At 40.5% G+C, this 27,440-nt stretch overlaps 3 protein-coding genes across 4 annotated transcripts; all 3 read right to left on the reverse strand.

The window, feature by feature from the left end:
* Positions 1–554: 554 nt before the first annotated feature.
* Positions 555–9,652, reverse strand: grm6b (glutamate receptor, metabotropic 6b). The gene is made up of 10 exons (XM_084704943.1): positions 9,185–9,652; positions 5,305–5,521; positions 4,864–4,999; positions 4,611–4,765; positions 4,325–4,465; positions 3,969–4,169; positions 3,116–3,255; positions 2,377–3,000; positions 1,930–2,241; positions 555–791 (listed from the first exon to the last, which is right to left on the reverse strand). Exons 1-10 carry the CDS (start codon positions 9,635–9,637, stop codon positions 555–557), a joined length of 2,616 nt encoding a protein of 871 aa, XP_084561069.1. The 5' UTR covers positions 9,638–9,652.
* A 3,127-nt stretch (positions 9,653–12,779) lies between these two features.
* LOC146272995 (SRSF protein kinase 3-like) lies at positions 12,780–18,216 on the reverse strand. 2 transcript variants are annotated; one of them, XM_084705663.1, is made up of 15 exons: positions 18,095–18,216; positions 17,094–17,433; positions 16,859–16,967; positions 16,667–16,754; positions 16,464–16,551; positions 16,197–16,303; positions 15,901–16,066; positions 15,685–15,710; positions 15,434–15,490; positions 14,681–15,077; positions 14,407–14,504; positions 14,162–14,269; positions 13,870–13,939; positions 13,656–13,748; positions 12,780–13,529 (listed from the first exon to the last, which is right to left on the reverse strand). In XM_084705663.1, exons 2-15 carry the CDS (start codon positions 17,332–17,334, stop codon positions 13,345–13,347), a joined length of 1,833 nt encoding a protein of 610 aa, XP_084561789.1. In that variant the 5' UTR covers positions 17,335–17,433; positions 18,095–18,216; the 3' UTR covers positions 12,780–13,344. The 2 variants fall into 2 exon arrangements, with proteins under 2 accessions (XP_084561789.1, XP_084561791.1); XM_084705665.1 differs by lacking the exon at positions 15,434–15,490 and having other exon boundaries at positions 17,094–18,196.
* Positions 18,217–19,856: 1,640 nt separating this feature from the next.
* ccdc120b (coiled-coil domain containing 120b) lies at positions 19,857–24,320 on the reverse strand. Its single transcript, XM_084705774.1, has 9 exons — positions 24,272–24,320; positions 23,705–23,835; positions 23,197–23,298; positions 22,998–23,118; positions 22,784–22,843; positions 22,349–22,505; positions 22,142–22,243; positions 20,907–21,941; positions 19,857–20,827 (listed from the first exon to the last, which is right to left on the reverse strand). The coding sequence occupies exons 1-9, from the start codon at positions 24,318–24,320 to the stop codon at positions 20,731–20,733; spliced, it is 1,854 nt and encodes a 617-aa protein (XP_084561900.1). The 3' UTR covers positions 19,857–20,730.
* Positions 24,321–27,440: the final 3,120 nt, after the last annotated feature.

Genomic DNA, 27,440 nt, shown 5'->3' on the forward strand with positions numbered 1-27,440 from the left:
GCAGTGCTGTTTGACATACATAACATACTAGACACAAAATTGTAATTGCATCCATAAGAGATTCCACTAAACATCTTCCATAAGGGTAAAGGTAATTATTTGATTCACCATTTGTAATTGTCCTTGCACAAAATTGCATTATGTGATTGTTACAATCCAAGCAAAGCTGTCTAACATGTTCAAAACAGTCTGTTCAGGATGATGGAGCAGTTCAGTGTGTAGAGGTTCATGAAGAAAGTCCATCAAATCAGATCACCAGTGACATTGACAGAAAACATGTTTATGTTAATGCACAGCTCTTGTGCTGCCCAGTGTTTAGAAAATATGGTATTCTCTGTGTGAGAGACAATTCTCTTTAAAACCAATTGGCAAAGAAACCACTTCTCCATCATCTTAAGTGTCTGGATGTTCAGTCCTCTTGACCCCAAGGTTATCTGAAGTGATAGAAGACAGATAGAAGATCAATAATGCTATAATCCAAATGTAACCATTTATTTAAAATACTTCCCAACAAACCCAGGTTGTGGTGTGCATGGACATCTCCTCAGCTTTACTCACTGTGATCTGTCAGGCTCTATTTTGGACCCGTTTGGCTTGTCGTTGGACTTCTGAGACAGCTGGGTGGACACTGTGGCGGCCTGCGCTACAGCCTTGAAGCTGCGCTTGCGTTTCTGCACATTCTGCTCAGGGTGGAAGATGATGACGTATGCTTTGGGGATGTAGAGCATGCCCAAGGACACGGTGGCACTAAGGCTCATGGACACCGTCAGGGTGGTGGTCTGGATGAACATCTGCATCAGAAGGAAAACAATCCATGCTTTTTATATAGGGTTATACGTATCTATACTTCCGAGAATAGCTTCACATCATTATCAGTTCAATCAACAATCGATGAGGTTGGTCTCATGTAGGGCATCAAAATATGAGTGATGAAATATCTCTGGTATATAGAATACAGGCTTCATGCATTCATGTAATTGCGCGGAGGGTATGTTTAATGTTCAGGATTAATGATTTATGACCTTGAGTGTGCTATTCCTAGATGTCTGTTTGACATCTTAATGGTTCTGGTGGTCACACATGGATAACCACAGAACACTTTCAGTGTTCTTTACTAAAACCACTGATCCCAGGCTGTTTTGCAGTTTAGAAAAGAATAGGTGGAACCTGCATTGCTGTGCTTTAGTCAGGAAATGTATCATCTTTATCATATTTTAAACACAGATAGGAGCTAGTGTACAATACAATGCTTCACATTGTCCATAATCCCAAGTAGCAGGAATTCAATCTTCATCATCTTGTATACAGTTTAAGTAAATAATTGTATGGGAATTCAAAATAATTTCCAACTCAAAGACTCATCTGCATAATGTCTTGTAACTCAGGACATGACACATGACAGTTACATTTAACATTAATGTGATCTGACAAATCAAAGTTAATACTTGCTTAATAAAAATAATTTGTGTGTATTAAAATAGAAAATAACGAATGATTTGGTCGGACAGAAACTACTGCTATCCCTTAGTTCATTTGACCTCTTTTCCATCCTCCCCTCTTTGATTCATTTCTTTCCCATCTGGAGAGGTGAAAGAATCAAAAAGCACCAGGGGGCTGGATCATTTCAGCCTGAATGATTCCAAATACATTTCTATGAGTCAGAATATAATTCAATTTTAAAATATTCTCCCTGCCCTACTGCTTTGTTAGTTAAGAAATGACCCACTAGCTAAAGTGACCTGTGCTATTCAGTGAAGGAGATACATTATGTGACTGCCCCATCAAGCAAACATGATGTGACATACCGTACACTGTCGCACATTTGAAATGACATTTCCACATTTGTTCTTCAACACAAAATAAAGAATCTGAAATGTACTCGTTTCTTTTCATCTTATTTGAATTGGTCAGCATGAGTGAGTGCCAAACCTTCTCAGTAGATTGTGCTGTGCCAAAGAAGATAGGCACAAAAGCCAGCCAGATGATACAGGTAGTGTACATGGTGAAGCCAATGGGCTTGGCCTCATTGAAGGTCTCTGGTACTCCTCTGCTCTTGATGGCATAAACTGTGCAGGTCACCATCAGTACGATACTGTAGAGCAGGCAGCAGATCAAGGACAGGTCAGACATGTCACACTTTAAGACCCCTCTGGCAAACTCTGGATTGGGCGGTCTTTGCTCTTCATAGTCTATAATGGTGTGGGGGGGATCCACGGCAAACCAGATGAACACTCCAAGAACCTAAAGAGACAGAAGATGAAACTCATGAGCAACCATTAGCTAACTGCCTTTCATCAAGCCTTGAAACCTTGAGTATAACATGCGGGCACGCGTTCGGTTCAGTGAAAGGCAGAAAAGTGACAGAACCCCACTCACCTGCACCGAGATGAGGATGAAGGTGATGATCAGCTGAGACGTGGGGCTGATGAATTGGGGGGGCGTGACAGACTTCTTGCCCTGCTCAAAGATGCGATAGATACGATTGGTCTTGGTGAGCATGGCCGAGTAGCTGATGCACATGCCCAGTCCCAGCAGCAGCCTGCGGAAGGCACACACCGCCACACCAGGCTCGGCGATCATCAGGAAGGTGATGAGATAGATGAGGAAGATGCCCGTCAGCAGCACGTAGCTCAGCTCCCGGCCAGAGGCACGGACGATGGGGGTGTCGTTGAAGCGGATAAAGGTGATGATGACTCCAGAGGTGGCCAGGATGCCAAGGATGGCCAGGAACACAGGGATGATGGCCCAGGGGGAACTCCACTCCAGCTTGATAATGGGTGTTTGTCGGCAGCCTGTGCGGTTCTTCAGTGGCCTCATGTCGAAGGGGCAGGAGTCACAGTTTAACTCGTCCAGCTGGTACTGGTAGCCGTCACACAGCTCGCAGTGCCAGCAGCAGGGCACTCCTTTCACCATCTTCTTCCTCTCTCCAGGTTCACAGGGAAAACTACATACAGAGTCAGGGATCTGACGTTCCCCCCCAGACCACTGCATCTCCTCTGCCTGGGGCACATCACAGTTCACTCATTAACTCAATAAGCACAATATTCAGACAAACAACAGTATTGATAGAGTTCACATTACAATGCATCGGACATCGTGAAATACAAATATTTACATTGAGTCGGAGATGATTGGTCCATTGGCCAATGACTCTATAACCAGGGTTGGTGGTGTTGGAGAGTTGATATTGGAATATATCATAACGCCCAGGAGCATCCCCATTCTCATTGAACATGACCCCAGTTCCTGCACTGCCTGTTGGACAAATGAGCAAGCCTTTCAGTGCAGTGAAACAAGCAAAGTTTTTTTTTTACTGAAGGATTGATATAGAAAAGGTAATATGGGTGCAATGCACTGTCAACCGCCTTCTCTGAGTAGATGTGTACAGAACATCTTACTTGGGAGAGGCATGCAAACACAATCAACCATGGGTTTCCTGTCGGGACTTATGCAATCAAGTCAAGGCTAACAGGTTGCTTCTTGCTAAGGCTTCCTCTTTGTACATGAACACAGGCTTGCTATACTCTCTGGTTTGTTCATTCCTGGTCCCTTCAGGCATTTCAATCAGAAAGAACGCCCATACAGGTCTAGGTCACCCACCAAGAGGGAACAGTAAATAGCTTATGCTTTTCATAGAAAGCTTCTTGAACTCAAACTAGTGACAGTAAAATGGGTTTTTATGAAAGATGAGGATGAAAAGAGAGCGAGCTTTGTGTATGGAGAGAGGATGCAACCCTGGGGAGGTAAAGTGCATTGAAGAGTTGCTGTGTACTGTGTCTTGGTACATTAGCAGAGATCCCACAGCTAATGCAGAGTGCAGTCTTCAAACTGACCTACTTTCCCTTATCCTCTCACCAAACCATGAAGAGGCTTTTCTAAAACTGGTTTGCGGTTGTTTACCAATGCGAATGTGAACTACTCCAACTGCAAGTCAAATGTATGTGTCCACAGTGTCAATTCCACCCTACCATTGAAGCTGACTGAGCGTATGTACTGGAGCAGCATTCTTCCTTCTACTGGGTCCATCTTTTCACACACCCCCATGTAGCCAGGGCAGAGGTCAATGTGCATGCTGTGCAAGGCGTGGGCCATGGCATACACCGCGTCAATCACAAACTGCACCTTCCCCTCCTGCTCGTACTGAGAGTCTCGACTGATTCTTTCCTCACCTGAATGATGAGGAGAGGGTAGGAGACGTGGTAGAATAGGTAGTTTGTGATACAGGTGGAAACACAAGAGCAGCTTGAAAGATAATCTATTTCAGTGATCTACGCATACTATAAATCTACGTTTGTAATGACTAAAAGATGACCGCTGTTCTTACCTGTACATTTTCTTTTCCCAGTGTCATACTTGATACCTGGTCGAGTCAGTTTACATTTGAAATCATCCTCCCAGAATTCAGCAAACCAGATGTTCCTTCTGTTGTTTTCTAGAGATCTTGAGGAAAAGTACTGATCGAACCCTGAGGTGAGACAGAATTTGAATTATTTTTATAAAAATGCACATATTGTCTTATTCATGAAATTACGAAACAAAAAAGTACATCAGTCTGGTGTCTATATTTTAAGTGTCTAATAAATAGTTCACATTAATTGGTAATTGCATACCATCAATGGAGGCTCTTTTGGGGAGAATGGTGACAGCTCCCTCAGCCACATCCTCTTGGTCCAGGATGGGAGAGCTCTTTGCCCCCCAACTATCCGAGCCCACAAACAGGAAATGACCTGTCAGATTGGCCTTTTTTGCTGCTTCTAAGACTCGTCTGTAAGAAGAACCACCAATTTGTTTTTCCACTTGGCATTACTGTGGTTGTCATGGTTGAATTATTTTGAAGTTTATTGGTAGAAATAGGTCACTTACTTGATATCATCCTCATTTGCAAATATTATGACGCCACGAGCATTAGATGTCTCCATCATCCTCTTGATAATTTTGTCAAACTCTCCTGGTTTGGGCTCTCTGGGAATCTTAATGGATTGAGCAATACACAGCCCTCCTACATAACACATGCAGAATACACACCTTTAAGGCAGTTCCTACTTAATTGACTAGAAGCATGGATGTTGAAGAGTGTATCTGACGAGGCCTGAATACACACTTGAATACTAAGGAGATTGCTATTCCCAGGTCGATAATATTAAATTAATGCAATCTGTTTTAGACAACAGTTGGTTGTCTCAGTGGAATAATCTACATTTGCCAGACTGCTTTTGTCCAGTCTGACTGTAATGACTGAGTAATGACTGAGACTAAGTCTTAATTATTACCACGTAAAACTCTAACAACTAACTCGGTACAAACCTGCCTCTCGAGATATCTGGAGGAAGGCATCAACTCCGCTCTCTCCATAGTTCCCCTCAGAGGCTAGTGTGGACACGTAATTCCAGCCCATGGCCTTGACAATGTCCACCATGGCCTGAGCCTGGTAGGAGTCTGGAGGCACTACACGGGAGAAGAACTCATAACGGCTATTGTCACTCAGCTCAGGCGCAGTGGAGGCGTAACTGATCTGGGGGACCTGGAAGAAACAAACCATGACAAATTCAAAGTTAAACGGAAGTCAAAAACTGGATTCTAAACATGATTCATCAAACTGTCTGAACAAAAAAACCTTACAGAGTTTGTAAACCTACAACATAATACCTCTCTCTATGACAACTTGCTAAGCGTTTTGTTACCAAAACTGCACAATCATGGAAGGCGCCAAAATCCCTTGCAGAGTGAAGGCACTATTAATCCACTTGGAAAGAGTTGTTTCTACAGGGTGGAATCCAGAGCTTTACCTACTGGTTGGCAATGCAGCAAACGTCATGCAGAAATACAGATGGCACGAGCCACTGCAGTAAAAGCATTTGTTTAGAAAAAAAATGGATGAGAAGATTAATTTACTGGTGTTCTACTTCCTTAATGATACAGTTTATGTCAGTAGGATCGACTTTGACCCTGCTAATGCCCGCACATGGCTACGATCACGCCGGCGTGATCAGAGCGCTGGTCAGCTTTCGGACCACGAAGCATGTAAACAAAGACACTCAGAGGGCTGCCGTCGATTTCATGCGATAGTGCAGACCTGAAGCTACATTTGAGTGTTTGAGTTGTGTAAATCGGCCAAGTAAAACTTATCTTACGATTTTTTCAATTCCATGAAAAAAGTGCGTTAAAAAAAGCGCTCTTTTATGCGCTCGTTGCGTTTATTTGAATATTTTCATCGTTTTTTGTCCAAAAATGAAACGGAGAAAAACGAGTGATTCTGCTCACTCATAGCTATAGCGTGCACGAGAAAGCGAGAGGACAAAGAGACGTCTAAGAAAAAACGGATTAGGTTTATTATGACTAGTATTAGTCATAATAAACCTATTTTGAGTAGTTTGGGGGAGATTTTGAGTAGTTTAGGAGTACATTTGGACTTACTTTGGGTGAAATGAAGCGGACAGGATATCCTTACATGCCGTCGAGTTTGTATTTCCGCTTGAGAGCAAAAAAAAAAAACATGTTGGCCTACCAAGATTCTGTTGTTGACAGCGAGAGGTGAGAAAAACATGTATTGCTTTCGTTTATTTTATTATCTAATTCTATTCTACTTCACTATAGTACAAATTCCTTAGAACATCTTGATTTTTGAATCTTTTACATGTTTTATTGACATACAGAGAATAAAGAGAAAAAAAAAGAATTGCAACGGAGAATTACCACGGTAGTCAAAGAGAAGGTATAAATGAGCCAATTCTGACATCTAGTGGAGAAAAATTTTTTTTTTTAATTTTTTTGAATAATTTATGAAATATTATTTTGGACAGTTATTGATGGCACAATAACAGTGTATATGGATAGACCTGCTCTCTTTGTAAATATCTTGATTATATCTCAACTTTACCTTTTTATGTTCACATATACAACTTGTGCTTCAATATTAATCTTTTGAAAAGCTTTGTTGAGTATGTGTGTGTGAAATATGGTCCAAAAACCATAATTTTCCCACACGGAGCTTGTGTTTTTGTGTCTGTTTGGGTCCAGTATGTTGAAAAGTATGCCAAAGTGAAAACCCTAATTTAACAGGTCATGTAGGTGAGATTGTGCTGAAAAAAATGATACCAAACATTGGTATGATAAACATTTCTTTATGCAGCATATCAAGGCCAAATCAAAGGTACTCAAAAACGGCCAAAATAGCTCCAGACTCCAGAGAGTTAATGAGAGGTTCTTTGGAGGGACGAGGAGAGAAAGGTAGACACAAGGGGTTGTGAAGGGGGAAGGAGAGAGGGGAGAGAACCATTTCACAGATTATCTGGAAGGATTATAAGGGTTTTAGTCAAATTATGTTAAGCACAGAGAGAGAGACATAGATCAAGAGCCCAGAGGAAGGTTACCATTTCTCAGCTGTAAGCCATACAATATATTTAATTTTGATGGCCACATGTGGGACAGATTTGCTGCTTTAATTCAACCCTGTCATCTGCACCCCAAACCACCAGACATGCATGCTATATCACAGGTCACATGATGGTCCCATGGGAAAGTCAAACAAAATTACGTCAAAGCAGTAACATACTTAAATTATTAAAACTAATTGATACCTATCAATTCTAAATGTCTGGACACAAATGGTTCAACTATCAGAAGTGTTCATTCATTAATCTTCTTTCCCCTATAAAAGACCAAACACATATTCTTAAATTCCTTTTTTCTACCCGGGAGACTCTCTAATGTGTATGAGTGGTATTTTAAATAAATATAAAATATGAATCTACATCAAACCTAATTTTTTTTTACCTCTATAAGAATTTTGCGGCTAACAGATCCTGAAACCTAATGCTACCAAATCCACTAGTAATTGAGTGAAGTTTATGAGTTCAAGTAGGATCTTCAACAGATACTTTTCTAAACCATGTCTATAGTTACTAATTTTTGCTGTAAATACTATTACAAAGGCACATTTCTTAGTGTGTAAACAATGAATTCAGACGACAATGCAAAGATCAGAAGGTTACATTCTCAGGCAACTGTTGCTCTGAGGGTGCTACATTCCATGATGCATTTCTTCATGTACCTTGTTTTTGCAATGGTAGCTATGTTTGACTTTACTCTGTGTTGTTCCCTGAGCTCCAACATTAAGGTAAATTAAAGGATGGGCCATCATGTGGGCATCACACCAGGATTCTAAGCAACCATACATCAGAGAAGCACATATGGACTGAAGAAACCCAGCATTTTGTCAAATCTGTTATACACCGGTTACAATTTGTTGATATCCTAGAACCAATGCCATTTCTCTGGCCTGATGCTCCATTTTCAGCCCTAGGGTCCTGAGCTCCTGAGAGGGGCTTAATAGAAGATGGAATCTATAATTCTGTAGTTAACATCTGCCTCCATACACAAGCTGACTCCTTGGCTCGCTAATAGCCTGACCCTGTATAAAGAATACCTCAACAAGTGAGAGGCAGAAAATTAAAGACAGGGAGCTGACTTTGTGGGATCAGAGACGGCAGATTGGACACAGTTAAGAATATCGATCTTCATCATATCTAGATTACTACAGTTGTGGGTCATGTCACTAAATCACTGATTATGTGACAATCTATGGGATTTAGATGGACTCTGTGTCCCATCACTGCGATGAGCAGTGTAATCAATTATCACAGGTCAATCATTTCTAAACAATCCACAATGCATTCAATAAACACACTCAGCAAATTACAAGGATTAACTAGCTGTGTATAGAGCCATTCATCATGGATTCAACAGTATAATGATACTCCTCATAGCATGTAATTTGCTTATATATTAGAACGATAAAATGTATGTTTTCTATGCAATTTTACCCCACAAAATATTGCTTTTGACAGTTACATCTCTCCCTCTTTCTCTTAAATACTTCAACAGTGTTCTCTCCTTTCAGAATGAATCAATACTTTTCCTTTCATTCCTTTGCATTGCTTTACAATAATTATTACTACAAGACAGCAGCAAATTGACCGTAAAATTTCTGATAGCAGCACTTTGTTCCCCTTCTGGACCATGCATAAGTTAGATTTTAAGTAGACCTTAAAACAAATGTGTATCAGCCACCCTAAAATTCAGAAGCACGATCAAATGACTAACAGGATGTATTGTTGTGTGTGCGATCATGCATTGACTGGGTAAAGCGACTGATGTATAAAGACAAATGATAGAGAATTCTCACCGAAAAGAGTCTTAGTACATTAGCCACCATGATTGACACAGAGCTGCCGGAGGCCCCAATCACTCCGACCACTCTCTCTGGCTTGGCGATGATGGGTGGCTCCCCATTGGAGCAGCGCACATCTGAGTTGTCCTTCTGGATGAGAGCCTGGACAAAGGTAAGAGACTGCTCCAGGGCATAGGTGTCCCTGGAGCAGGTGTCCAGGATCCTGGCCCCCAGTGTGATGTTGGGCAGCAGGTCAGGATCACTGTTGATCTGGTCCAGGGCATACAGCATGGCCTCCATACGGTGGATCCCTTTCTCCCTCTTGATCTCCCCACATGGCACACCAGCAGGGCCCCGTGAGTGCACTGGGAACAGTCCACCCAGGGTGATGTCCCCCTCAATCTTGATGGAGTGGGGCTGGGTCCCCTGCTGTGCCCATGACCCTGGACTAAGACCCAGGAACAGCATCCATAGCAACTTCAGCCATGTTGTTGAATGACCAGATAATGTACCGTGTCGACAGTGAAGTTGAGACGTGTGGCACTGCAATGTCATGACGATGGCCACAAAGTTCCTGTGTTCAGGGTGAAAGCACCAGGCACCTTAGAATCAATTGGAGGGGAGTGGGAACAAGTGTTAAGTCAAGAGTTTTAATATTACCATAGTCTCAACTAATATGAAGGTAGGATGGGTGAGAGGTTATACAGTGAAGTACATGAAAACATCAAAGTAGTCTATTCCTTTGCAGCAGATAAGTGGCGTTCCATCTGGCTCTGTGACTTGATTTGAAGACTAAGATAGCTAAGCTAAATGCTTTTTATTGTACATTTTATATTGTTTCCTACTCAGGTAGACACTGTTCTGCAGTCAGGATCTTTACTTAGGTACAGCATTGAAAAGAAAGACAACGCAGTAATGCATTTGTCAACAGAAAATCAGGTTGAATACAATGGTTAGCAATTCCTTGTGAGTATTCTAAAAACACATAAAAAAATGATAAACTTAATTAGTTAATGGAGACTGGCAAACTTTTTTCACAAAAAGAAAGCTCAGGACATAACTCATTACATTAGTTTGAATGTATATGCTTGCAGTTGACTTGACTTATGCTGCTATTTAACTGACTCTGCAGGAGACTGGAGGTAACGACAACAGTGACTTAGTCTCAACTCTGAATAGTAGCCATCCAGCATTTCACGGTAATGTACGCATTACACATTGTATGGCAACCATACAATCAATGGCAATTTTTCAGTCTACAGCATTGATTGTGAATAACACAATGTAAGAAACAAAGAAAAACAAACAGCTACTTTACAGCAAACATACTTTCGTTATGATAACACAAAAATCACTACTGCTATAACTACATTCACATATACTCATATTTTAACATCATTATTCTTCAACTGCAAATACCAAACACCAACATGATAAAAACTCAAACTTGAATCCTGCTGCTAAAGACATTTTATAAATTAATGTAAAATTATCTTTAAAAATCTAAAAGTCCAAGGTGTGCATGCATTACTTTAAATATAGCTACCACACTGACAATGATGTGGCTGCATACATGATGCATTGCAGAAGTATGGGAACTGTCATTACCTGATCATTCCATGGTGACTGGTCTTGCTTTGCTCACTTACGTGAGCATTCCGGAACAGACCTTTCCCCATATTCAATATATGATGTTTGAAGGGCCATTAGTTTGATTCAGGCGCAAAAAGTCAATCCACTGTCAGGTCAGATACTCTCAGTCCTTTTACAATGTATGTATATTACAAAAGAATGAGAACATATTTTTTTAATTTACAAAAACAAATCGAAAATGCTGGCTTTCGAGGCTTTAGAGTACAGCATCATGGCACAATCACAGAAAAGTGAAAAAGCACAACATTACGCCAGTCAGATTCTACAAATCACTGTCAAATCCTTTAAAAGCTCTCTCACTCACTCTCTCTTTCGGTCTGTCCCTCTCTCTCTGCCACTCCCCCTCTGTTGACCCTTCTCACTCTCCCCTGCTTGTTCTGTCTCTCGCCCTCTCCCTCTCTCTCAGCTGAACACTTTTCTCTCTCTCCCTCTCAGTCAGTGCACTAATGGGCACAGATTGGGATTATAATGACTGTAGGACTATGAAGAAAGCTCTAGGTGGACTAGCCTATATTCTCCTGCAGCGCAATTTATCCCCCCCCCCCCCCTTCATGATAGAGTTCCATTACTCTGAGAGGAGATTAGATGGGCAGTGATATCATTCACATATTCTGATAAATATACCTGTTAATGGCACTGTTCAGTACAGTGAAGAACAGACTAGAACAGACTACATTCTTTATTTGATGCAAATAAGACACTTCATATCTTCAGGATCAGTTATCTTATTCCCATAGTTTACACCTCAATGGTTGTTATCAATAGTTTCCTGTGGATTTCATTAAATACATGTTGTCCCGCACCAGTGATGCAGTTCCCATCTTGGGTGAGTCTGACTACAGTGCCCTCTAGAGGCATACAGTCAACATTACTGTGTGACTAACGCACACACCAATCCAAGGGGATGAATGGGTATGGAAATCACTTCCCATCATCACTTTCCATCAGGCCTCTTATCTCTCCCTTTAATACCACTTTGTGGCGTACTAATGAGATGCGTGTTTACTCTGCAGCTTACGACAATCATTCTTTTCTTTCAGTCACAAATTCTAATCCAAACAAGTCTGTCACATTTGGGCAAAATCCTGATTGGGCTACTATTTATTAATATCAATAGCATATGACAAGCCACATACCACAATGATTACAAGTACATTTATACAGATGTCTAGTAATCATTAAGAGCAAAGAGGAATGAGAAATAGATACATGGAAAACAGAAAGAGTGGAGATACTCTTGAAGAACTCAATGGTGTTGTATGTGAAAGAGCAAGTGAGGCTTAGCTTATGCCTCTAGGTTGGCTTGAACATTCATGGCAACGAACAGGTTTCAGTACTCAGTGAAACAACCCAAAGCACTGGGTCTGTGTTCATATTTAATCAGCATTGCAATGTACATATATGAAATGTAAAGGTTTATTAGTTCAATGATAGTCGAAAGACTGCATCGTTTATATTTGCTGCTCCATTAAGTGATGGACAGAATGAAAACCACTATAGTTTTCTATTTAGGTCATGTTATGTGGTAATGCTCAAACAAATATGAGAGAATAAATTGACGGTATTAGTCCAAATAAAACAGTCAGAAAAATCCAAGACTCCATTACTGTGAAGTCTAGTCATTTAAAATAACGGAGCACAACGTTATATCTGCTCAAGGCTAAGACATAATAAGGGTACACTGATCATGACTCATTTATTTTCATTAGACAATCCCCTCTCTCTTGCCTTTCCCTTCCTTCTCTCTCATTGATGACTTGAACCAAGAGGTATAGTGAGCAAGCCCCCTGTAGCACATCACTTTTCATTGGTTAAGTGGACCCCTAGATGTATCTCTAATTGGTCCTGGGGAGACACTGGTCTGGAGAGCCAGAGGAGAGCAAAGCGTGGCAGAGTTTGGTTTAGAGAGGTTTGGCACAACCGATTGCCTTGTGGACTCCAAAGAAAATAGTACGTATCACAGTCACACTGCCTTTTTATTCAGCGAAAACGTAAAAAGAGAAGATCCATTGCACAAAGATTCTCTGGAACTCAAAACCATGCTTACTCAGAGTAGTGGTGGACAGACATGGTCCACTGAGTTTAAACCCCATTATCATTATTGGTCATCAGAGTTATTATACAGTGATAATTGCAGTGATTGTTATTTATTTGTCCAAAGTCAAAGAAACAGACTGAAAAATGATCTGATATTTCCAAATAATAATCTAATATCCAAACTTCTTAAATTGCATTTACATTAGTTTATGTTTAAGACTTTGGGTACAGCATGCTACGTGGACAGGTCCAGGGTGTCACGCAATCCTCTCAGTCATTTGACAAGGAAACGGCATCGGAAAGCATGTTCTTGCCTGTAATGCTTATACTAGATCTTCTTGTTTTCAGCTGCTACTTTCTACGATGACCCCCAAACAGCACACATGGCTGTAAGACACCATATTAAATATCAAAGTCTGTTTAGATCTTTTGCAAAGCAGACATGTGCGTGTGTCATCTGAGACATGGCCGGAGCAGACAGAGGCCTATGACAACATCCAGGGGTGTTTCAGACACTGGGCCGCAGAGGCTCTTTTCTCTGGGACAAGCTCCAGCATGGTCAGTAGAAAGGAACTGAACTGTGCTGCCTGTTCCTGTGGCCACTCATACTTGTCCAGTAGAATCTCACACAAACTCCAAGGTTTCAGTTTCGAAATGCGCCGCAACTGGCCTAGAAAAGACAAGGTTGGGAAAAGGTTGCATTTATAACCGTTTGTATAACCTCTATGTAATACTTCCACACGTTTCTATTTCTAGAAACAAATGACCAAAAGGTAAACACTGTACATAAGTTTACCTTTGTGATTAAAGTAACGCCTGGAATGTTTTCCAGAAAGGGCAAAGTGAGATGGTAGGGGTCCCAGTAGCTCAATAACGTGAGCAATGTGATCTAGTAGTACACAACAGGGTTAACACCTTGCTACTTCAACAGCAATGTATCCCATCAAGCAGATGGAGAGAGTGAGAGGGTATAAATGCAGTATGTACACAAGCCAAGAGATCTGACATACCTTCTTCTCGAGAGTAGTTCTCCCCTGATTGGGGTTCAAAAAGATATTCTCCTGTTGCCAACTCAAAAGCCTTGAAACAGTGAAAACAACCCACTCATATGCTCTGACGTCATAGTTGAAACATTATGCTAAATGTTGTCAGGTGAATTGAACCATACACCATCATCCGAAAGGAGACAACTTGCAAGGCCTTGATTTTACAACAGCCAATACAAACATGCCTAAGAAAAAGGCATCTTTATTTCAGAATGTGCTGTAAGTTGTTGATGTGGCATCCTTTGGAACTTCTCACCATGCAAGCAGTGCTCCAGAGGTCAGCTGGAGGGCCATAGTCAGCTCCTATTAGGACCTCCACAGAGCGGTACTGACACGTCTGGATGTCCTCTGTGAAGTGTTTGTGCTGGAGAACAGATCAGACTGAATGGGTTTGATCAGATGCATTGCCATGATGTTGAAAAAGCTTGTCTCCAACAACTGTATTTAGGTCGAGTCAGTGTTAAGTACTATGTCATGGGCAACTGTCAATGAATCACTCACGACCCAGCAGGCGTTTCCCAGGTCTGCGATCTTTATGAGGACCTTATCAGCATTCTGTGGTTTCAAAGGATTCACCAATACATCACTTTCACTTTGTTCTGAAATATAACCAAGAATAGATGACTGAATAAATATATACCAATAATTCTACTTACAGGTAATTATGAATAATCAACATTTAGTTTTAAATAAGCCATAACGGATATTGCATTACATAGTGTTTTACTCAGCAGTGTTTCCATATAACAACAGCTGAAACCTGAGTAGGACTGACCATGTAGCAACTGAGGTTGACAGTCATCCGTAGAATAAGGCAACAATATAGATCTAGACCCAGAAGTTGATGACTTGGTAGACCTTGCATGGGCCGAGCTGGGTGTGGGGGAGAGGGAAGGGTTCTGTTTGTTTTCCCTCTGGTGTGAAACAGATTTCCTGCTGTCAGTGTTTTCCTCGTGGAGCAAGGCTCCTCTGCGTGTGGTATGTACAGGACCTGGAAACTGAGGGGGAGAGATGGAACTAGGGGAGCTACAGCAAGCGTTGGTATCAGAGAATGATACGTGAGGTTTTGCCCTCCTCTGCAAGTCAGCATCACTTGCTCCCTCCTGCAGTTGTTGATGTTTCTTCTCCTTCCTTGACAGTTTTTTCCTCCGGCTGCGGGAAACCTTTCCACTCTATGAGCACCATCAGTTTGATAAGAAAAAAACGGTCAAATTTCATCATACTGAGAATCACATCTCTGAGGAAAAACGTTAATCACATTTCACAGCAACATTTCTGGTTAAGAATTGCAATTCATCATGCAGGTTAATGATGTACCTACAGTGAAACAACATTCCATTATTGAAAGAGTGAAATTTCAGACCATTATAAACCTTAATTGACACCTCAATCAGCATTCCTGCTTCTTAACACCAAACATATCAGGAAGCATTTGTAGTTGCAGTAAGTGCTAAATAAATTATGAAAAGGGGCAATGTGCAGTAAATAAACATCTAAAATGAATGGATTTATGACTCAACCATCTTACCCACACCCCAAGAGTCTGGACAACTACAGTCAACTTCCCCAACCAGTTGGACATACTCTTAACAGGCATGTCATCATAGAAAAAGTGGAAGAGACATAAATGTTAAGACAACTAAACCTGGTCGCGTCAAAGCCGCAAGTCGCCGCAGACGCATCCAGAGTGAATACAAAGAAGAGCATGCCATTTTCTGGAGACTTGATTATATAATTACAATCTGAAGTGACAAGATGATTCAGTTTCATGTTTCATACCTGTTTCTCTTTTGGACTGTTGTTCACTGGCATTCGTAGAAAAAGAACACCAGAAGGCACAAGGAAGCATAAATAAAATCTTTAAAATATATTTGTCTAATTTAGCATCTTAACACAATTTAATCTCTACAAAACAACATCTGACAAACCATATTGAAAGAGCAATGTGTGGTTGTTTGATACCTGGTTTGCAGGATATTAGAGATCAACACTAACCTAAGGAGCCGGTGTGAGTAGGAGACATGGGACGCTGCCAGAGTTTGGTGTTGGCTGCCAGCTCCTGCATGTAAATCTCATCCATTCTCAAAAGGATGTTCTCTGGCTTGATGTCTGTGTGAATGATCTTGCATTTAGTATGCATATAATCTAAACCCTGGAGAACCTGTGATACAAGACAACAATAGTTATTCACTACAACAACGTAAAACAAGAAGATAATTCCCCCCCCCCCCCCCCAACTAAACACTAATGTTCAGATGCAGGTGAGTGGGTACATAGAATAAGAACAAAACCTGTTTAAGTATGCTCTTGACACAGGGTAGAGGGAGGCCAGTGTAGTTCGATTTAATGATCCACTTCAGAAGCTGGTGACCCAGAACTTCAAGAACCATGCATATATCTAAAGAATTGTTGAATTAAGGAGATTATGTTTTCTAATCACGTTTCAGTCTTGGATTTTAATATAGTGTCTAACTTCTTGTATAGGTACATTTATTTAATAGTTTTTCAGCTCTCAATCTTGGCAGATCATTTACTTAAAAATCTCATGTAAAGGATACGCTCTCCATTTTCCCCAGAAATTCTGAAGTCATCAATGAGTCGCACAATTGTCTCTCGTTTAGGATCTGTTGGATCAGTGTCCCGGACCTACAAACAATAGGTAACTGGTAATGTATTACTCCATTACTGTCAAGTATTATTACATACTTGGAAACTTATAAGACTATCATATCAAACTCTATCCAAAAAGGTGTCCATTTACACATTTAAGGAGTTTGATTTCATCCAACGCCGTTTCTGTGAAGGTTGGAGCACTCTTCACCACCTTCAGAGCCACAAACCGCCTCTTACTACATGATGCGTAGACAATGATAAACTTTAGATTAACTTGCAAATGTCATTTGAAGAATTCAGAATCATCCAACAATGAGACCAATGCTGTGATTGTACTTACTGAATGTCCCAGCAGAGCCATACCGTGGAGAAGTGGCCCCAACCCAACTTTTTTACCACTTGGTAACGATCAATGAATATCTCTCCGATTTCCACTGAATGGTACCCACCTGTTTTGAAAAGTATAGCTTGTGCTGATAAACTGGTGTCAAAAGTATTTACTTTCTGACTTCCAATGACTGTCAATCATGATTCATTTGGTGTTATTTGTGTGTGAATTTGGGAGTGAGAAATACCGATGCAGTAATCTGATGAATTCTCTTGTTCATCGTCATCAGATTCAAAAGGCTCCGGTGAAGGAGGATATGGATCTTTAGGGGGTGGGCTTGCGGCCAAGGTTTTGCTAGAGGTAGCTATCTTGGGGGTAACTGCGTCAGGTGCAGGTTCCGGATTGAGGGATGGTTCAGGAGTAACAGGTGAATTGACAGTAAGGGCTGTTATTGCAGCCGCATATCCAGATGATGGTTGATTGGACATGGTCAAATGGATTATGGAGAATGTTGAGTATAGATGTTATGCAGAGATTGCTGGACAGGCAAGTGGCAGGGCAAAACAATGTAGATAATCCTTGAAAGACTTGGGTACAAAAAGAGACAATTAGGTAGGTATATTACAGACCAACACTTCCAGAATTTAAGCGTTGTGCTTTACACGTCTTCTAGTGTTCTATAACACTGTCTGTTATGACATTTAAATAGGACAGCCTATGTGCAAATGTTTATTTTTAGAATAAACGTTGACATGAATGGCATGTCAACGTAAATAGCTCTTCGAAGCTGGCTAAGTTTATCCAACGTTACTGACTAGCTCGTGTACTCGCCTGAATTTTTTTGTTGTCACTACTTAAACTAGTCAATAGTTTAGCTTAATTAGTCATTCATATTTAAGAGGCCCAACTAGATTTAGCACTAGGAGTATCTGTAAACGATACAGGGGTTTGGGTGGATATGGCACTTGTTCTGTCCCCAATAAGCACACGAATGGGTTTGTTAAGCTCTATATAATACAACTTATTAATAATTGTATGCTGCTGCTTGTTATCATAATTTAAAGGTCAAATATAGCGAGTGTTAGCCATCTAAAAGTACAGACAAGAATTCTGACGTTTGGCGAGGACCATGCCGTTGAAGCATACAGTAAAAGCGGTTGCATGGCTTGAAGTTTCAGCATGGTTAACTACCAATACAATAAAATTATACATGCTGATAATACCAGTGTAATACTTAAACATACTCACAATCAAATGTTGTCCTCCTATTGGTAGGCTACAGCTAGGAGATTGTTATGAGGACCCTGTCTGGACGGCGTTCTTTCACAAGTTTGTCTTCCGTGCAAGTCTGAGTGCAGCTTCGAAAAAATACATTAAACATCATTACGCATTCTTTTACGCACACAAACGCTTGCTGGACAAATAATACCATTGGCAAAGGTTATACGTTTTCAATGTAATATTTCATATTGTTTAAGACTTTGTGACCATGTTTCATAATGTTAAAAACAATTGTTTACTTGAACATTCAAAAACACCGGGCTCATAGCTTGAGTCTCTGCTCTACACTGTTCAAAACATTAACATTAAACTTTATCCATTATAGCCTTATCCAAAGCCTATACCTTTACACAAGCATGTACACGCTTATTGGGCTATTCTTATCATGTTCCCCATATCTGTGTCACAATAAATGTTAGTGTCTAAATAAGTTATGAGACAACATGCATATAAATAACTGCACCGTTCAACAATCCAATTCAACATGACTTTAATCTATAAAATGAATGCACCCCGTCCATGTTATTCACACAGCATATCCCTCACTTTAAATAGAGTGGTCACAGGCATAGAATAAAATGAGTATAGCGGTATACTTTATGAATAACGATTGACCACTTCTAATCCACCTGCCAAATTCTGCTCAAACCTAGTCCGTCATACACACTAACCAACACTAATCTCCTGCTGGTGCTGAGAACAGCATGGGATTGTCACACAGAAATACAAAAATGTATTAAGTTTATGAATATACAATATATAGTTGCAATAAATTTGCCTTTGAGCTACATTAATGTTAGTTTACTTCATAGACTTAAGTACATTACCTGAAAAATACATTTACGACCCCCAGTGCACAGCAGTTTGGTCATTGATTTCAGGTTTTACTATCTGGAAGAACCTCTCACATTAAATACAGAATATGAAAACACCAACATTTGAAACTGTACAGTACCACATTCCACAATGAGCTACATACATGAGCAGAAAAAAAACATCAGCTACTTAAATAAATCATGACATTCATGAGTCTTTTTCCATGAATTAATACAAATCAAATGATCATGGAGGTGAGGCATATGGTAGACTTCACTGCAATAATCAATCATTAGGCTGTTGCTTTCAGTAATTCCAACATGAAAAAGAATACCCTAGCCCAACATTGATGTTAAACAGATACTAGAGTAGAAAAGTAAAAAGGCAGTGATAAGATTTAGCATTTAAAGACACATTTATCAATGTAAACTAAATAAAATTGATGTGCACAAAAAAATGTTTCAGCTGGCAGGAGACCTGCTCCTGACATCTTTCCATTCTATATAGCCCTGTTCTTTTTGCACTCCTTCCATTGCTTAATGGGGAGTAAATGGAAATGTAGTATACAACTGATTCTGTTACATGATATTCCATACAGAAGGTGGTAAGTAGCCTACTTATGCTAACATTTTAACATTTGGTGTTAATTGTATTATTAATATCGAAACTACAATATATTAACTACCAAAGAAAATGTGATGCTGTATGTTATCTGTTTGAGCATTAGATACCCTGTTAGCCTTTAACTTTTACCTTAATCTCAGCCGTTTATTAGGAAAAAGAGTGAGGAACAAGCTCCCTTGTCAATACCTTTGTAACAGGGGGTAAGGCATGAAGACATGTGTGCCCCATGTGACACAGACACAATTAAGAGAATTTCATTGATAACAGCCCTCACGTATCATGCCGTACCACTATCCCTTCATTTCAGCAGCCACAAAATAGATGGTGTTTAGACCCTATGTACAATGTAGAGTACCTGCATTTAAGAGTCACAACCAATGACATCATTGATAACAACTAAATTTCATGAAGTATTTTGACCTACTTCATCTAATTGTTAATGTTTGCAATAAAAATTGTTAAACAAACTATTTAAGGGATAAGTTGTTTTTAACACTGAGACAAACATATTCCTAAACATTAATGTTACTTTACGTCCCTTTAAACAAAGAAATTGAGAAAAAAAAGCATTTATGACTCAATGGAAAGATGGATACATGACGTGTAATATCCATACATTTTGTTCAAACAAGTTTACACATTCACTAGCTTGTCTTAATACTTTTAGATGATATGATTCCATATTACATATTGTTGTATTTCACAAGACAAATGAGAAATAAATTACCTCTTTTATATAACAATAAGTATACTTTATATCTCAGATACAAAATAGCCATTTAGAATACATATACAATATTCTCATTAAAAAAGATACCTTTTTAGAGTTAATAGGAAGGATCTTGATGAGTAGATTTTGCCCAGTAATGCCATACAGTTCTTAGTGCTATGTTATAAGAATATTTTAGTACGCCAACCCAGCTCTAATGCAAATCCTCTTCAAATTTCTGGAACCTAAGTCAAACTTTGTTGGGCGTACTTAGGCATATAGCAAAATACATTTTGCTCAGCTTTTCAGACTTTATAGCTACAGTTTTGTCCATAAGTATTTTTCTATTGAGGTTAATAATGTTTTAATCTGAGGTCACTTTTTCTTCACTGTGTGTGTTTATAGGTGTGTGTGTGTGTTTCATGTGCATGTTTGATAATGTAGATCTGCTTATTTACACCAAGGTGCCTGGATCAGGACTGGGCTCCTTTGGAGTTGTGTCTTGCATCTGAGGAAGACTTGGCTCCTGATAGAGGGAGAACTCCATTGACCTACCATAAAAAGGATGAAAATCAATACAGAACCATAAAGTTCATTTCAAATCAATTAATTAAGTTGAGAAATACTCACCTTCCATGCAGTGGGTGACCATGGAAGCTTGCTGACTGGGGCATTTGAGATCTGTGAAGGTTTAGTGGATCACCTTGGATAGATGCCTGGTGCACCAATGGATGTGGGTGGGATAGGCGAGAAACACCCGCTTCATGGCCCTTTGAGGAGGCAGGGGTGAATCCTAGGGCATTCCTGAGGTACCAGTCTCTAAGCCCCTCTAGTGCAAGGGCTTTGTGCAAGCTCCGTGTTGAGTCCTCTGGGGTAGGAAGAGAGAACTGTGGGGGCCTGCGGTTGAATGTTGGGCCCGACAGATCACTCTGATAAGGGTGCAGGTTGGGGATAGAGGAGGTGGTGGAACTCGGGGCAGGGTGGGGAGACTCGTAAGCAGATAACAGGATGGTGTCCTGCTGATGTTGCTGCAATGGGATAAAAGGCCCACAGGATTTGGTCCGTGTAACTTTGACTCTTCGTTGCTCGGCATTGCAGCCACGTATCACCATGGGGCTGTAAGGAGACGCAACACTGGGAAGGTGCACCTGTGAGTGGGAGAAGCCGTTGGTGTGAGGAGGTACAGCAGCAGTTGAGGATCGTGGAGAGGAAATGTCCTGCCAGATTCTGCCTGTTGACTGATAGAGCTGGTGCTGCACTTGCATCTGCTGTTGTTTTCCCCAGATGTAATCCATCAGGAGATCATTATAACCACCTCCTGCCCCTCTGCCACCCATCGATAGGCGCATTTTGCTCTGCTCCACTAAGCCGTCCAAGTGTCTCTCTGGGCTGCCCAGGTGAATGTGGCGCAGTTTGCCATCGGTGAGGGAGTCAGAGCTCTTGTAGGGTCCTCCCCTAGAGGGCATCCCGTTCCTTGGGGCAGGGTCCTCTGGAAGGCCAGAGCGGTCTAGCAGAGCTTCAGAGCTGTTACTGCGTCGGGCACAGGCACTGTATGGGCAGCCTCTGCGCTCTGAGGCAGAACCTTCCTGGGCCAGAGGGATCATGAGTGGTACATCCAGACTGCCTGACCACTGCTTCAGAGCAATCCCCCCTGGGACATCCGATCTGTTAAAGAGATGGCAAACACATCTTTTAAGCTAAGAGCTTAAATCACAGGTCACGTACCAAATAATTGCCAAAGTGTCGACAAATAGCTTAAGCTGTCAGTATATAAAACACAATTTTTGAAAATCAAAGTGAAACAGTTTAATTATTTACACGTGCTACATTAGGCTGAAACAGTGACCAGAAAAACACAATATTACCTGACATGAACACTGATGGGAGCTGTTCGAGCCAAGAGAGGAGTGACAGGAACACTTCTGCCTTCCACATTAGATGCACTCCTTGGTAGAGAATGACTAGGGCTAGAAAACAGAGTACATTAGACAAAGAAGCAGAGCATGGACTGTGCACACATGGATAAAAAAAAAAAAAAAAAAGCAAGGCTTCTGTGTTAAACGTAACAGTACCTAACAGAGCTTGTGACTGAGTTGCGACGTGTCCTCATCTCATAGTAGATCTCCACAGGGGACAGCTTCCTACTGATCCTGTGATCAGGGCTCCCCAGTGTCAGGCGTGGGTGAGACATAGACCTGTGGTCTGCAGCCACACCAGGAGACGACTCCTCTGGGGGAGGAACACCATGGGATTTAGGCCTATGTAACTCATTCAGAGCTGAATGAGTTGATCACTGTTTTACAGAGATGAACAGGCAGTCATTTAATTCAGAAAAGTATTTTCACCCATCTCATCAACTCTGTTCTTAATGAAATGTGATCGATGTAAATTATTATTAATGGCTGCAAAATGTCCATCAATTCATTCGATTTTGGTGTGTGAAAACTCTGCTCTAAGATGACAGATCTTAATACTTTGACATTAGCTAATGTTGAGAATAGCCTCACCATTGTCATGAGATGTTGAATCTGACATGGAGCTGGTACTCTCTGACATGACAGCATCTTCTAGAAAAGTACAAAACACAAACTTGTCATAGGGAACAATGTCATAAGGTAGGCAAGCTCCTCAATGACCCGATACAGTGAAACATATTCTCATTCTCCCATTTTATGGCAGAAACTATTCAGATAGTTTTTTTGTAGGATACTTCTATCATACCTGTATGGCATCCACGATGCACAGTCCTCTTGCCGTTTGGGGCATTTTTGTCTGATTCGGAATGCTTGTACAGAGCTCCACTGAAGAGAGCCTTCATCTGTCTTTTCTGACCTGACTCATCCTACAGAAAAGAACAAGGCATTTAGCTACGTGTTGACAGCCGATAAAGATGTTATATGTGTTCTGAGTGTTTTAATACCTCTCCCTTAGAGATAGGGGCCAGACCAGTCCTGCGTTGTACCAAGGGAGGTCTCTCTCCCGTCTCCAAGGGGAAAACATGTGGAAGCTTTCCAGTTAGCTCCTGAAAAGGAATTGTATGTCAAAAGTCACATAACCACAACAGGACTTATTAAGAAGTAACTAACACACATTGATGACAGAAAAATATACAACAACATTTATAGCACCTATACATTGAAATAGCTGCATTGAGCAGTACATTAAAGTACAAAGAAAAAAATACTTTAAATTGCACTCATAATATAATTGTAGAGAAGCTGAAAGCAAACATTAAGTTTCCATGAAAGATGCAGCTCTGATTGCTGCTAAATTTAGATTTGTATTTTATTTTATACATCTTAAGCAGGTTCTGAGATGTTTCAAATGGTTTTGTCTTACATGGCTGTATTACAATATAAAATATTTAGATTGTAAATATTTTCTTTTGCTTTCACCAGTCATGTAAAATGATCAAAAGCAAAACTAACCGCTTCTAACAAACAAACTTGTTTCAGTTCTCCAACTCGACTACTCAGGAGAGCTTCGAGGGCTTGCTTCCTCTCCTGCAGTGATAAGATGTGCTCTGCTTGCAGTTTGGTGTCCTGGCAGCTTTGAAGATCTGTGAAAGAAAGACACATCAGAGATGTGTCAAATGTGTCAATAACATGTGTGTTTGAAAAACCACCTAATAAGAGGAGAGTTCCCTATCTGGGCAGTTCTTTATAGCTTCCAAAAAAGGTTTGGAAAGCAACCGGTATGTGGTAGAATAAATGTATCACTTTAGTCTTTTCCCAAACAGGCATGTACAACTATTTATAAGATTAATTACAACAGTGCTGTTAATGTTAACAGTGAATCAACAACTCGATATTGGCCTCAGCTCCCAAGAGAAGAGTACAGACTGGTTTCACACCAGTAACTGCCAAGAGACAAACCACAGATTATTTTTTATAACCTTTGGGCTTGTACAAGCACAATCCACTGATTGAAATAGATCAAATGAATAAAGGAACAGTGCCCATATTTCAGTAGGCTATTGACATGTTGAAACTCACCTGGAGTCCCCAAACCCATTGATGTGATAAGGCGTCCTTTAACCTCCATGTGATGTGATTTGTGGGGTCTTGCAACTCAAACTCCCAGCCAAAGCCTCACCTGCTGAAAGAATGTTTGGTTGAATACCTTAATTTTTACATCTGCACCAAAGGATGGCAAAGAAAATATATATACCTAACCTGACCTTAAGTGTCAGTGTGTTCTTATGCAGTTTTGATTCCAGGCTTTTATTCTTTGAGAAGGGGGGGGGGGGGAGTATATATTGTTGAGTAAGGTAACTAAACAGAGATAAAAACAATCATCTAGCAACAAATAGTGTGAGAAGAACGGCATCGATGATGTACAGGGAGAAATCTAAACCCTGTGTTTCGTTCATCAAGTGTGAAATAATAACTTTCACAAAGAGTGTGGAATAAATCTGACAAGTCTAACAATACAAGTAAGCGGCAGGATTCTGCTCCAGAAAACTGCCACCCCAACAGATTTAAATGTGGATGTTTGTTTATGTCTGGACAACAGACCCCAGTATTGTGGCCATTACTCAGCAAACAATATTTGTGTAAAAATAAATAAATAAACACCGTCACTAAAAGCGGTACCCCATTTTTACCGCCTGACCTATAGATAAATGTTAACTGAACACTTAATTTTGTCTTTCTCACTGTCAAACCAAAATGTATTTCCGCTGCAACAGAATAATTGGATAAATGGATGTTTGACCAATTTTCATATGAAAGCATGTCTCAAATATCCCCATTTAGTTAACATGAACCGCAGGCTCTGGTCTTGGAATTGGACCAAGTATGTTGTACAGGGTGTGAAAATCCCACTGTGTGACCTCCCGTTGACAAAGAGGAGACGATTAAACAAACAATTGCCACAGCAGTAATTTACTGCAGGCAACTGCTACTGTACTCAGTCACAAGGATTAACTTAAATCTAAAGATCAAATTTCTGATTAACTTCATCCGCAGTGGTTGTGTATGGATATTAAAAGATGTACCAAATCAAATCTCTAAACATAACCAAACAAACAGAGCAAAGAGAAACAGTTGTTCAGGATAAGATAGGAGACAGAAAGGAACAGCTGGTTCTGCTTGAAGGGAACTGAGAAAAGTGATGGCCAGAGCCAAAAGGTAGCCATCGCATCAACGAACAATTCTCTCCAAATCAAGAACAGAAGCACAGCTAAGAGTAGTATATCCTACTCCACAGTCTACACTATCAATCAGATCAATAAAAACACAAGGCTATGAAGGCTGGGGGCTATATTAAGCTCAGATACTCTATTTAGCACACCTGTGAGAGCAGTGTATCAGACAGTATGAGCAGGGGGTACAACTGGTGTGCAGATGTGTGTAGAAATCCAGGCACAAGAACACTGGCTCTCAAGAAACAGGGGAGGGTAAATGAATGTCATGATAAGGAGACCAAATATGCAGGTAGTGAGTGTGTTACAGTGAGTGTGTGACAGTGATATAGTGATAACGGTATCAAGTAGCCTACCATGTTGACTAAAACATGAAGTGCACTGAGACAGGGATATCCTGGTGCAGCTTGTATCCCGCAAATAGAGATCAAGGAAGGGTTCTGGAGGCTAAAACAGTCAAGGCTCTTTCTACCAACATTTCAACGTGCTTAACGTCAACAATTACTGTCTCTACCTGTATAGGCCTTCTCTGAAGTTTGACCATTGCAGGCCAAAAAATTATCCGGAGCCAAAAACCTCATAAACCCATTAATTTCATTAATAAATTGTTTCTCGTCAGTAGGCTGTCACCTGAAGCCAGTTTACTTGTTTCAAAGAAAAATGTCAAATGATTCACACGTATGTATTTCCTTCTGAATGCTCTTGCCAGTATTTCTGTTTTAACTAGATAACATGCGGAGTATAACTTTTTCTAAATAGTACCCTATTATAGTTTGGTTTTCATGCTAACAACCTGATTCTATAACTAGAAAACTAACAGAAACGCTCACATTGATTTTCTCTAAGGCTACTTGAGTAGCCTTAAGTCACTAAGGACAGGTGGCACCGCTCCTATGGTGGCGGCAGCTAGTGTTGACACAGCTGCCCCTGATAGGAACTCACTAATTCTAAGCAAATTGACTCAAATATGTACACAAAGACACACACTGCCTTAAAAATATCCAATTAAATAATATTTCGATAGTAGAACTGTTCAAAGTGTATGCTTAGACTGTGAAAAGTACTAAGACCTGTGCATCCCTGAAAGACTCATAATTAACATGATTTAAAAACACGGCTGGAAAAGCAGACATGCTTTTGCACAACTCAGTGTCCAGAACACCAATTCTGAATGAGAGCAGTACTTGCTTCCCTATCTTTACAGACCCAACAAAGGTGCGTAAGCGATATAAATATTTTGATGGCTCCACCTGGATTCTGGTGAGATGGGGGAGGAGTGAGTAATAAAGAATGGAATGTGGCCCCAACATCCATGGGGATTACTACAATTCTGCTCTCCAATCCTCTGAAACACCTGAAGCGATTTCTCTATGTATTCGAAATCCTTTCCATGTCCAGGTCATTTAAACCACTTTACACAGTGCATGTAATCCTTGCTGGTGTTGGAGGGAGTTCAAAAAACACGAAATGTGGAGCCACAGTTATAGTCATGCGCTCCCAGATGTCTCTATATAGTAATTCTGTGTACAGTGGGGTACACACGTTTCTACTCAAATAGCCTACATGACCCCCTGGTGATGCCATAAAGGCATCAGTAATCTTTGTGAATGCATGTCCGACAGACAATGTGCGTGTTTGTATCCACTTGTGTCAAGACCCAATTATACGCCCTTTGAATTTACATTTAACACTCATAATTAACCAAGGGGCCTGCTCTCTGAAAAGGAATAACATATTCATTCCAAATCAAAATCAAGGTTGGGAGAGAGCATTGAGGAAAGAGAGATGTTGCCTTGAAACTCCAACACCAATCATCCAAAGAAGGCCATTCACAAAGCTTTTTTGTATAGTATTATTTGATTGGTTGCTGTTTTCCAGACCCCATTTAATATAAATGTGAGAATGTAAAAGGCCAAAGTTAACAGCAGTCCAAAAAGAGACCAGTGCATGTAGAAAAACTGGAAAATCCCCTTCTCATAACATCAGAGCTTCCCAGACTAAAGCTGTACTAGCAGTGA

This window comes from Hypomesus nipponensis, chromosome 9 (assembly GCF_054491055.1).
Source record: "Hypomesus nipponensis isolate SF chromosome 9, ASM5449105v1, whole genome shotgun sequence".
NCBI lineage: Eukaryota > Metazoa > Chordata > Actinopteri > Osmeriformes > Osmeridae > Hypomesus > Hypomesus nipponensis.

Coding starts and splice junctions, on each gene's coding strand:
- LOC146272995 (XM_084705663.1), bottom strand. CDS start 17,334: ATGTCCAATCAACCATCATCTGGATATGCGGCTGCAATAACAGCCCTT. Junction 15,078..15,433: donor TCCAGACTCTTGGGGTGTGG/GTAAGATGGTTG, acceptor TGGTGCTCATAG/AGTGGAAAGGTTTCCCGCAG. Junction 14,505..14,680: donor TCAACCTCAGTTGCTACATG/GTCAGTCCTACT, acceptor GTTATATTTCAG/AACAAAGTGAAAGTGATGTA.
- ccdc120b (XM_084705774.1), bottom strand. CDS start 24,320: ATGGAGGTTAAAGGACGCCTTATCACATCAATGGGTTTGGGGACTCCA. Junction 22,844..22,997: donor GCATCGTGGATGCCATACAG/GTATGATAGAAG, acceptor GTACTTTTCTAG/AAGATGCTGTCATGTCAGAG. Junction 21,942..22,141: donor CCCATCAGTGTTCATGTCAG/GTAATATTGTGT, acceptor TCTCTTTAACAG/ATCGGATGTCCCAGGGGGGA.
- grm6b (XM_084704943.1), bottom strand. CDS start 9,637: ATGCTGTTCCTGGGTCTTAGTCCAGGGTCATGGGCACAGCAGGGGACC. Junction 5,000..5,304: donor CCAGATATCTCGAGAGGCAG/GTTTGTACCGAG, acceptor TGTGTTATGTAG/GAGGGCTGTGTATTGCTCAA. Junction 3,256..3,968: donor ACGCTCAGTCAGCTTCAATG/GTAGGGTGGAAT, acceptor TTTGTCCAACAG/GCAGTGCAGGAACTGGGGTC.